Here is a 13,187-nt window from a genome sequence, read left to right as displayed (position 1 = left end):
AAATCTTCTTTTATTTAAATTGAAGTAGTATTTTTAGCTAGGTTTTAATAAAGTTAAAGTTGAATAGAATGTTTTTAAAAAGTTCTTTAGTCAACCTTTATTGTTGTTGACAAATTTGTAAAAATGAACCAAAAAAAATTTCAAATGATTTTTACCCAGGCCTATTTTTGGTTGAAAATTAAATTAAAAAGCGTAGTTAAATTGAAAATTAAAGCGTAGTTTTTGGGTAATTTGCTTATAACTCGTAAAAATAAACTCGCAGAAAAAATACATAATATAGAAATTGTAAATTTAAATATTTTTCGTATTTAACTACTAACAACTTTTTTGATAATTCCATTAGTCTGTCTAAAAATTTACAGAATATACAATTAATTTTCGATTGATCAAAATAGAAATATTTACAGTTTATTTGCATATTTGATGAACATTTAAAGTTGCTAAAATATATTTTCCTTTAAAAAACGTTTATAATTTTATTTTCTAGAACAAATTTTATGAGTAAAATGTCATATATTTAAATGTTTGTGATTTTTTTCTACTGAAGTTTTAAAATAAGGTTTTTGGGTTATTTTCAATATACACCACATATAAAATGTTTAGTAAAAAATGAAACGAGTTTCTATTGTTCTCATTGTTTGTAGCAATGTCTTACTAAAAATTATGTAAAAATTTAAAATATGATTTGCCGTAACTTAAATAATAAAGAGTAAAAGTGATAAAAAAATTATATGTGGTATTAAACTATGTGGTGAATGCTTTTCGAGACTCTATCGGGGCAGTATGGTTCCAGGGTCTGTTATTGCTTGTAATGACATACACATTAAATTGGAATAATCTTACCTGAGTTATGTAATCCTTTGATAATATAGTTCTAATTTGTGGGATGACAATAAACACACAAACTCGAATAATCACTAATTTGTAGACAATGTCTTTAATAAGTTTATTATTATAATCGCATAAAACAACGATAAATGATTAGCAATGCAAAATTAACATAAGGAAAAGTTATACACGAATAACATGAAAAGTATTTTTTACAATTTTAACCTGTAGGCGAAACAGAGCCGGACGATAATTGCATTGGGATAAAATCGAACCAGGACAAAACTACTATCCAAAGGATGTTCTTGGTGCATTTCCCAGATCCGCTTCCATAGATGTGCATAATCATCGTCCGGCTCCCATTGGGTTTCACATTTTAGGCCTTTTATAATCTGTTTACATCGTGAAAGGGTTTCTTTAACTAAGGACAATGAAGAGTAACATTCGGCTGTTTGCACATTTGATTATTTAACGTTTGCATGTGTTAATTAATTAAGTTGTTTATGAAAATTAAAAAGTTACGTACTACAATAAAGTTCATCCATTTTAATTTATTATTCATGAGTTAATTTTTTTTAATGATATTAATCAAATTATGGAAGTATAAATGATCTCTTAGTGTGACATATCAGTATAAGGGAAAACGGAATTGTTCCATAATGTCTCAATCAGCCATGTCAAATATAACATATAACCTCAACCAGTGCACACGGTAATTCTCTTAACACTGACCAAAAATTTACGTATGAGTTACATAACTAAATTTCCACATAAATTTTTGGTCAGTGTTAAGAGAATCACTACGTATAATAATTTTGATCAAAATTTGTAATGTATCAACCGACATATATTTCTAAAAAAATTTAAATTAACACGTATTATGACGTAGTTTAACTTATGTTTGAATAAATACATCTTTTTTTTTATTGCAATAGTTAAAGAAAAATATCACAAGTAAAGAATATTTAAAATTTTAAGATTTATTCAAATTATATGTATAAAATAATATGGTTAAAATTAGTTGAGCAAACTTTGTTACAGAAACAATTAACCTAATAATTATTCAGAATTATAACTTAGGAAATCATTAAGTTGATCTTTCCTTTTAATTATTTTTACATAATTTTATTTTCCCATATCATCTACGCACAAATCACACATTCATTTCCATAATTATTCTCACAGCTTACCATTCTTCTCTCCTCATAACATGACCAAACCATCTAAATCTATTTTTACTCATCTTATTCACAATTGACGTTACACCTATACTGCCTATCTTCTATAGTCACTCCACTCATACATCTAAGCAATCAAAATCTCTGCTATACTCATTCTCTGCTATATTTTCTTGTCAACCACTCAACACTCTGAACGATATATAGCTGGTCTTACTACAGTTTTATAGAACTTACCATTCAGTCTCATTGGAATTCTCTTATCGCATAACACACCAGACGCTTCTCATATAATTCATTATAATGAATCACATGAGTTTTTTTAATTACAATTACTGTATTCTAAACAGAAAATTATAAAGTTTTTTGAATAAAACACTATATTCTAAGATTATGATTGTATTTATCCTTCATGTATCACTCTGTATATTTTCAAATGTTAGTAACTTCCGAAATACTGGTTCAAAATATCCAACACACAAAACAAATTACAACCACTGAACAACTGCTCTTAAATTTCCCCCTACACGGAAACATTCAGATGGAAATATTCATATATTTATGAAAACTTATATTCTTATTTATATGAATTTTATTATTTATTACATATTGTTTTACATATGATTGTCTTAGTACATTATTATAATGTAACAATGTATCAATACAATTAATTTAAGAAAAGTATATTATATTTTTTGAGGATAGTTTAATTATTCACATAAATCATTTACATTTATTCTATAACTAACAGATAGTGAGTTGACTTGGTACTGTAAATTTTGTGATACGATTAGTATCATATTAGACAACCGCCTCAAATGACACGAGGAGTCTTCTTCCCGTTATTAAAGTGACAACTAAGACGTACGTCACCGGTTCCGGACGTGTCGCACGACCGGATTCGCCAAACCGATCCGCACCGTCGCCAGCAAAAGTACCGCAATATAATACGAAGATTATTATTAACTGTGTTCGTCTTTTCGATTTTTTTTTAAATAACTTGTTGTTGTTTATTAATAAACAGGATCTCTATCCTCAAAATCAGTGTCGATTATAATATTGCGACGTAAGTCTTGTGAAAATGTTATAGAGTTACTACCGTGTTAAAGTGATGTATATAAAACATTATAATTATTTTATCATAACATATTTCAAGTTATACTTTAATAATATGTTTAAGAACGTGCTTTTTTTTTAATTCTTTTGTATATTGAAAAAACGAGCCGACCCATATTATTCCATGTGTCCAATTGTTTTGTTCCACTACTGATTTTAAGACTATTTCAATAAAATCAATGAAATTAATCAATTAAATTTAAACTGATTACAGGCTTACAAATTGGGCGTATAGAAGTTTAAAGGGAAAATGTCAACCAAATAAATAATTAGTTGTACTTTAATAATGTAATAATAATTTATAGTTAATAAATTTAATATTTTAATTTTAACATATATTTTAACTGATTTCAAGGGTTTAAAGATACATTTTTCATTAAATTCTAAATTATGTAAATTATGGAAAAAAATAATCATTTCTTGTTATGAGTTCATTAGTTATTTTTGGTATACTTCAATTAACGAAAATAAATTTAAAATAAAAAAATATATTCTAGATAAGTAATAAAATATAGAGTACCTTTTGAAATTTTAACACATATAGACATTAATGTAAACACAATTATTTTCATGCAGCTTTGGCAACAAATTAAAATAAATACAAAACGAAACATTCATGTTTCTATTTACTATCAATTTTTTTTTTTTTAGCTTTGATGCGTAGCTGAGAAGATATTGGGGTTCTGTGATGGTGTGTGATATATTCTTGTTTGTAAATGATAACTCTCTGCTTTTCCTGGACTGACTTTAAAAATAAATACGTTAATAGAACCAGATTTTATTTTAGTTGAATATTAAAAAAAACTTTTGCTAATTTTTATTTATGTATTGTTTATGAAATTGGCGGTCAATATAAAGAAAATTGAAAAAACAAGTTAAAAAAATAGAAATAAATTTACTAAACATTAACTACCTATTGGATTAATTAAGTATTAACTACCTCCAATAGTGTGAAAAACATCAATGTCTTATTTTATAATTTAACTCGCAAAGAAGACATAGGTCACGAGGAAAGTTGACAACTATTGCTAACGGTGATATTAAAATTATGACTGGAGACGAACGCCAGTTCAGATATTATTAACTTCTAAAAAGAAAAAATTGTATGTTTTATGCGTTTAATGATATTGCATAAAGCATAGTTAATCATATACTTTTGATGATCATTTGAATAGTTTTATTTATTAACAATTAATGTGAAATTTGAATTCAGAGATTTAAATATATACATTATAAACATTTTTTTACTGACTAGGCAAATTTTTAACTATTATAAGCAGCTAAAATTAAACTCAGGACCACCACATTATAAGATTTATAGTTAAAACATTAGATATTTTTGTTTTGAAATTACCAATTTTATATTTTATATAACTACAATTTTTGAAAAATATATGGATCAATATAATTTTTTTATGAATACTCTATATATGCTCTAGGGTGGTCATCATTATACTTCGTGTTTTTTCTTTTAAATAAATTTGATGCCAAGTGATCGGAATTTTTGTAGCATATAGAAAATATTGGTGAGTTTTGAGCATCGTAGGTTAATCCCTTCACGTGCTTCAGAATTGATAAAAAGATATAGGAATTTAGTTTCTACTGTTTTTATCTTTTTAGTTATTATTAAAAGAAAACATTTCTGTAGTAATACAAAAATAAGCTAGTATGTGTATTAGGTAAGTTGATCAAAGATTGGATATTAGGAGATTTGGTCAATTTGTGAGCAACAAGGTTCTATCGGGCTTGTAGAGTCCTAGGGTTTAGAGCAATAAATATAATTAGATATAAATGAGGTAAATGTAGATCCTCTTTGTTAAAGAATAAGAACTAATTAATTGGTAAGCATCTTTAATAGGATACTGAGAGAAAGAAGTGGTAAACCGACCCACGAATACCCAGTCAAAGTGTCTATTAATACAGTCAGATACACATTAGGTTTTTACACTCTTTTCAGTCACAGGGCGGTAATCCGATCCACGAGATCCTATAATGTGTATATGTATAAAGTGCGAACAAATTAGTAAAATTGCTAAAGAAAGAATTGATCTATTGCTTTATAAGTAGAGCCGCTCGCTGGCATGCTCACTCACCTGCTTGCTAGCTCTCTGATATGTAAGCAGAACTAGTCCTTTTTATATTATTTTTATTTACCCCTATCATGGGATGTCGTTATCAGTGATTTTAGTTACTTTCAGTTTATTGTATTAAATTGATGTGTAGTATACAATTATCAATTTAACATGTATGTACATATAGAATAAATAGTGTACAACAGTATATATATATACTGTTGTAATTTTTTTTATCTGTCATAACATATTATGTTATGACAGATAAAAAAAATTATTTGTTTGTATACAAGTAATATAAAATACAGATAATAAATTTTTCATTGATAAATGTAAAAGTGAAATGAAAAGCATTGGATATATTACGAAATTTCACAGAATTAATAATGCAATAAACAATGATGCAAAGAAAAATGTCTTTACAAATTTTTTGCAACATTGATTGTTCAACGTTTAACTAATAAAAACTGTTTAATTTTATTTTTCGTGAAAACAGAATTTTTTGGTTTTTAACGTTCATCCCCAAAAATATTTCAAATACAAAAATATTGCATCTAAGAAAATATTTTCAAAAAAATATGAATAAAAAAAGGTAATAACGTAATTGTTCATAGTACATATACAGAGTGTTCAGTAAATAAGGAAACGAATTTCTATTGTACTCATTGTTTGTAACAATTTAACTGTTTCTTAACTTACTGAACATTCTGTATATCTATAGATAATGTGTGTAATGGAATAACTGGTGATAAATTATCCTCAAACAGAGATTGTCTATTATGTCGTAATATACCTAATGCTTTGCATTGTGCATCTTACATTTATCAATGAAAAATGTATAATCTATATTTTATATTACTAGTATACAAACAAATAATTTATTTATCTGTCATAACATATACACTGTTGTACACTGGCTATTATATATGTATATATGTGTTAAATAGATTGTTTCGTTTTCAGAGTGGACTGTATAAAATTCGAATTACTTTTAAACTATTTATTTAGTAAGAAACTAGATAAAACTTAACACTTTTCGCTTAGTTTATTATACTTTATTTTACATATACTTGTTGGCGTGCGCGTCGTGCCGTCCTTTACGATAACGAGTTCATCGTTTGACTACTATATTACAATAAAAGCAAACCGGTACGCACCGGACAAGCGCGTTTATCATATACTATACTAACATACAAATTAAAACAACAAAAATGGATCGAACATAGAATATTGTATACAATGCATCTTATCTTAAAAATAATTATCATGTTATATTCAAATTTTATACAATAAATTGTAAATATAATTATAATTAGTGAAAATCACTAAAAGCGCTGACGACAACAACCTATGATGAGGGTAATTAAAAATAATATAAAAAGGCTTAGTTCTGTTTGTACATAAGTGAACGAGCGTGCCAGCGAGCGGCTCTTCTCCACTTTTGAAGCTCTGGATTCAATAGAATTCAGAATTCTTTTGTCTAATCTGTACTCATCAAACTAGCCGATACCCCGTGTTGTCGTCGGTACACTTTAAGTCGATATTGTATTTACTCATTCTTGCTTCAAAACTTTATTTATCTATTNAAAATATTGCATCTAAGAAAATATTTTCAAAAAAATATGAATAAAAAAAGGTAATAACGTAATTGTTCATAGTACATATACAGAGTGTTCAGTAAATAAGGAAACGAATTTCTATTGTACTCATTGTTTGTAACAATTTAACTGTTTCTTAACTTACTGAACATTCTGTATATCTATAGATAATGTGTGTAATGGAATAACTGGTGATAAATTATCCTCAAACAGAGATTGTCTATTATGTCGTAATATACCTAATGCTTTGCATTGTGCATCTTACATTTATCAATGAAAAATGTATAATCTATATTTTATATTACTAGTATACAAACAAATAATTTATTTATCTGTCATAACATATACACTGTTGTACACTGGCTATTATATATGTATATATGTGTTAAATAGATTGTTTCGTTTTCAGAGTGGACTGTATAAAATTCGAATTACTTTTAAACTATTTATTTAGTAAGAAACTAGATAAAACTTAACACTTTTCGCTTAGTTTATTATACTTTATTTTACATATACTTGTTGGCGTGCGCGTCGTGCCGTCCTTTACGATAACGAGTTCATCGTTTGACTACTATATTACAATAAAAGCAAACCGGTACGCACCGGACAAGCGCGTTTATCATATACTATACTAACATACAAATTAAAACAACAAAAATGGATCGAACATAGAATATTGTATACAATGCATCTTATCTTAAAAATAATTATCATGTTATATTCAAATTTTATACAATAAATTGTAATTATAATTATAATTAGTGAAGATCACTAAAAGCGCTGACGACAACAACCCATGATGGGGGTAATTAAAAATAATATAAAAAGGCTTAGTTCTGTTTGTACAAAAGTGAACGAGCGTGCCAGCGAGCGGCTCTTCTCCACTTTTGAAGCTCTGGATTCTATAGAATTCAGAATTCTTTTGTCTAATCTGTACTCATCAAACTAGCCGATACCCCGTGTTGTCGCCGGTACATTTTAAGTCGATATTGATTTACTCATTCTTGCTTCAAAACTTTATTTATCTATATAAAAGAAGCATTACAAATCCTCACACAAACTATCTGAAAGAAGAAAGTAAATTTATATTAACCCAATTATTTAGAATTAATAATCTGAGTAAAGAACTATATAACAATAGATCATATATTTATGTTTATTTTTAAACTTTCATTAACCATCACTAACTAGTTTGTACCTTATACATAATCACATTACATGGTACTCGTGAGATGGCCACCGCCTCTTCGTTGTCTCAGTGTGTTATTTCAGGTACTTATCAGTTAGGTATTTTATAATACATCTATAGAAAAATTTTAACCATTTCTTCTTATATCTACTTGTATTTATTGTTTTAATCCTTCGGACTCTATAACCCCAATAGAATCTCGTTGCTCCTGAATTGACCAAATCCCCAAATATCCAAACACCTTTCTTATTTTTGAATTACTACAATAATAAAAATTGATCACTTGTGGCTAATTAATTAAGTAAAATTATAACTATATTAAAAATATTATTAATTTAAAAACTAAAAAATATTAAATTCAAAAGCCACAAAAAATTACTGAAAAGTCGCGGATACGTATTTCCGAAACAATGTTACCATCATTGGTTATCAACGTTAAACATGATGATCATTAATCATGATGATTGGTTATCATCATGTTATCAACGTTAAACACATACTGAAACCCTGACTAGAAAAAACTCCCTTATATGACCCCTAGTGAAGTCTTCCCTAAGTAATATTATCACATTTTACTAGTTTACACAAGTTAAATATTAAAATTTTTCAGTGGGTCAAGATCCCAATTAATTAAATTGTTTTTATTTTTAAACATTTCTATTGCCTCCTCAATATTATTTTTTTTGTATTTTTTTACGTTTTTAATTAGTTTTATGCTTTTAATGGAGTGATTATGTGTCAATAAATGTTCAGCTACTGAAGATTTCTCAACTTCTTGATTTTTAATGTTTCTTAAGTACTCTTTAAACCTGAGCCCTATATTTCTTTTTGTTTGCCCTACTTAACATTTATTACAACTTTCACAATGTATTTTATAAATTCTGATTCCTCCCTTTCTTCTACCTTAACTTTAGGGTTACCTAATAAATCTCTTAAAATATTACTCTGATATGTTACTAAAGTAAGATCAAAGTTGTGTTCGGACTAATTTTGAAATTATGTTTTTGTTAAACCCATTAAATCTAGATATTTCATTTATAACCACCAGTTCTTTATCAAAATCTATTTTATTAGTCGGAATATCAATTAATCGTTAAACCGTATTATTAAAAGCTGCCAATTTGTGATGCCAGGTGTGGTTCGTTGTGTTCGGAATGTATTTGAAAATGTGTGTGTTTTTCCGATAAATTTCAAAATTTAGTTCCCCCTCTGTTCTTTTAACTAATAAATACAAAAAAGGCAATTTTCTCTCTACTTCTTGTTCATATGTGAATTTAATCGATGGGTAAAAAGAATTTAAATATTGTATGAAAATCTCCATATTAAAATCTTTATTTATATCTGAAAAAATATTATCTACATACCTAACCCAAATATTTGGAAAATCACCATAAGTGTGTTTTAAATTTGTTTCAAATCTACTCATGAAAAGTTTTGATAAAAATGATGATAGCGTATTTCCCATTGCTGTGCTCTCATTTTGCTCATAAAATTTATTTTGAAACTGAAAAACATTTTGACCCATATATAACTTTGTTAAATTAATAAATTCATTTATTTTATCTTGTTCTATGTTTTGTTCCTTTAGCCAGTCTTTAAGAAAATCAATTGTTATATTTATTGGAATATTCGGAAATAAGGCTATTACGTCATAAGAAATTAACCTGTCATATTTTGAATGTTATAACCAGATAATTATTGAACTGAGTAATAATAATATTATTTTTAACTGAAAAGCTACCGAATTTTTTTATAGATGAAAATACGCTTTCTAGGTGTTAAGGCAAATTGTAAGTCGGAGCATTAATATTCGACACAATAAGTCTCATATTATTTCCTGGCCTATGTATTTTTAGCAAAGCATATAGTTTAGGTATTTGAGGTTTTGAAATTTTAATAAAAAACCTGAAATTTTCTTCAGTTATTAATTTTGGACTAATGATTACGTTTGTAGCTTCCCTTATCATTTTATTTAATGGATTCTTTTTAATTTCTTTAAAGGGACCCTCTTGAATCAATTTTGATAATCTTTGAAAATAATCTTCTTTCTTCAGTTTTACTATAAAAATCCCCTTATCTCATTTTAAATAAAAACAGTTTTTATTTTTTAAGTCCTGTAGAGTCGTGAATGTTTTTTATTTTTTCCTAAACCCCCTTAATTTAAAATAGAATTTTTTTGTGGAAAATTTAAACACTCCCTTCTTGCTAAGTCTTGATTATTAAAATCAACACTTTTAACCTCCATTTCAATGCCTACTAGTAGATTTTCCATCGGAAATTGTTTAGCTTCGATGCGAAACTAAGAAGGTATTTTTTTACTATGATGTGTATTTTTTTTTTTTGTGTTCGAAACTATGAAGGTATTTTTTTACTATGATGTGTATTTTTTTTTTTTGTGTGTGTCCGTTACCACTTTTTCTCAGATCTCACCGAACGGACTTCTTTCAACGATACGTTAAAAGATCACAAATCATATCTAGTCAGATACATTACCCTCAAAAATTTCCCTCATTTACCGTAAATGGGGGAAACATCCAAAAAAATTACAAATTTAAAAATCACTAATTTTTTAAATTTTTTCAATATATTTTACTAAAAACTGCCATAACTTTTTCAAAAATGATCAAATCAATATAACTTTTTAATACATGCACATTGTTTATCCTATCATTTGATCATTTTTTTTTATAAATTAAGAATTATAATACTAAATTATTAAATGTCAATTTCATACTATGTTGAATTGCTTTTATAGATATTTATTCATAAATTATACTTATAAATCAACTACTAATTAGGAATATTCATAGAACTTTACCATGTAGCTAACTTTACAGGGTCACCGAGGAGGGTCCATCCTGGGCCAAGGCAAAGACGGAGCACCAGGAATTTTGGTACCTTATCCTAGAGGGATTTACTATGATATAGTACAGTATTAAAATTTATTAAATAATACTAACAATTTTTAATAAATTTTATCATAATATAACAAAAGTATTTAAAAAGAGAATTGTACATAAAAAACAAATTATTTAATTGAAAACATAGGTCCCAAATAAAAGGGAAAATATAGAGAACAAAAACACTACAGTAAAATATTGAATAAATTAATAGTAATTAAGTTTTGGCCAAAGATGTAAGACGAAATTTACAGTATGTTTATAATTAAAAGTTAGGACATTAAATAGTGATTTATCACAATAGTACATACAAATTGTCTACAGACTGTCGAGCATTCAAATAGCCTTCACAAAGTGTAATAATTCATTACTAATAAAGTCTGAACGTAATTGTAGTGACTATGGAATGATCGAGAATCTTCGTGACGGATAGGCAACACAAAATGCATATACGCGCGAATGTTCTCGATCACTCCATAAGAGAATCTTCCAGAACACAACACGATATAAAATGGCACGACGTAACAATAACGTCAATCAGTTAGTTAGCCAGTCGTCAGTTAATCGGTTAAGTAGTTAAGTACACGTAGTGCATTAATATAATTTTTATATAAATTTTCTCAGTGTTTAAACAATAAACCGTCTACAATTTTTCTGTTATATAAATTAGTGTTTTTATTTATTTTAAATCAATAAGTGAAACACTAAAGTAATGTTCCATTTTTTTTTTATTATATTAGTATTCCTGATAAGAACAAGTCATCAGTTATAGAACAATATTAACTGGAGCAAAACTACTTGCTGGAGTATATTAAATTTCAAATGTCATAATCACAATATAAAACAACAGAATAAATTGGAAAAACATGAGCATGGCAGATACAATGCATGTACAAGGGTATAGTCACTATACTATAGTGGATATGTCACCAACGTCAATGAGTATCCTCTACATAAATGTAGAGGACTCATTGAGATGTTCACTATGTCCTCCCTAACGACATCCGAGTAACTGATATACCGGAGATGATCCGGTAATCGTTTTCTCTGGATCTTTGTGAAAGAGTCAATACGTCAATATGTCACTGACAAAAAAACAAATATAATAAGAGACTTGAGTTTGATTTATTTTTATTAAACTGATATTACCTAAAATATTTTTTATCAAAAATATGCGGCATTTTTATTTTAAAAATAAAAGTATGATGGATAGTACATTAAAGTATACAATAAAATGTATTTCATTATTTGCAGTACGAAGTTAATGTATTTTTTTTTGTTATAATTTGTAACATCAACTCAACTATTAAATCATTTTCTTTCGTTTATGGTTGGGTTTGGACTATTTTTAAATACATAATTGAATTCTGCAAAATAACATAAATATAAGTACAAAAAATGATAGTGCATTAGGAATCCAGCAAAGTGAGTTGAAGCATTTTTTAGATTAGTATTGATTGATATCGGACAGTAACTAAAATAAATTTTTTAATGGCTGAAGAAAATAAATGGTCGATAACAAATTTTGGATCATTAATTAAGAAATTTTTAAACATTTAAAGTCTAGATTGATAGTGAGAAATTGGTAATACCATTTGTATCATTAGTCATTATCCAGCTATATTTTACGTCCCGCCAGGTAAAAAATGAGAATAATATTCAAAGTATTAGTCCAAATATTATTATCGACCGGTTATTTTCTTAGTAAGATAATTTTCAACATTATAAGTTGATTAAATATGTATGTTGCCATTAATAAAAACTATTTGTTACTCAAATAAATTTAAAATAATCTAATTTTATCAAAAATTGTATGATTATGACTTTAATAACTTTTAAATATAAAATTTCAGATTATTATATCATCAGTTGCTAGCTAAAAAAATATTAGTCTACTCTTCTATGTTCTTCTGTTTCCATATGAAAAACAGGATGAATTATTATAAAATTTCTATTGAAAATACAACAGATATTGGTGTGCCGGCCATTAACTTGGATATTATGGATGTTAAAAAATTATAATAAATTTTTTCTTTTCAATTTTTTATAATATTCCAAAAAACCAATAATACTTCATTAAATTTAATCTAATATATTACATATTAAAATGAAAAGAAAATTTTTTTTTTGAAAACTGAATTTTAGGATCTAACTGATTTAAAACAAAAAACCTAACACAAGGAGGTCGTGGCACAATGGTGACGTAGCATAGTTGGATCAAGTATAATGATATCTGACAGTGATTAAAATCACTATAAAAAAAAACGCTTCGATGCAAATCTTTAGATAGTGTTTAATTTTAAAAA

The 13,187-nt window shown here is 26.9% G+C and overlaps 1 protein-coding gene across 5 annotated transcripts in view; it reads right to left on the bottom strand.

Annotated features, from left to right (window-relative positions):
• Window positions 1-11,995: 11,995 nt before the first annotated feature.
• Window positions 11,996-13,187, bottom strand: part of LOC126897507 (uncharacterized) — a 116,896-nt gene continuing 115,704 nt past the window's right edge. For all 5 annotated transcript variants that reach the window (XM_050671176.1, XM_050671179.1, XM_050671177.1 and 2 more), the window contains one exon: window positions 11,996-12,248. In XM_050671176.1, the coding sequence (XP_050527133.1) occupies window positions 12,193-12,248 (56 nt within the window). In that variant the 3' untranslated portion in view covers window positions 11,996-12,192. The remainder of the gene's footprint in view (window positions 12,249-13,187) is intronic.

The sequence above is a fragment of the Daktulosphaira vitifoliae genome, unplaced genomic scaffold, assembly GCF_025091365.1.
Source record: "Daktulosphaira vitifoliae isolate Bord-2020 unplaced genomic scaffold, ASM2509136v1 Scaffold_2, whole genome shotgun sequence".
NCBI lineage: Eukaryota > Metazoa > Arthropoda > Insecta > Hemiptera > Phylloxeridae > Daktulosphaira > Daktulosphaira vitifoliae.
The sequence above is the reverse complement of the archived record's forward strand: the minus strand, read 5'-3'. Positions and strand labels throughout refer to the sequence as shown.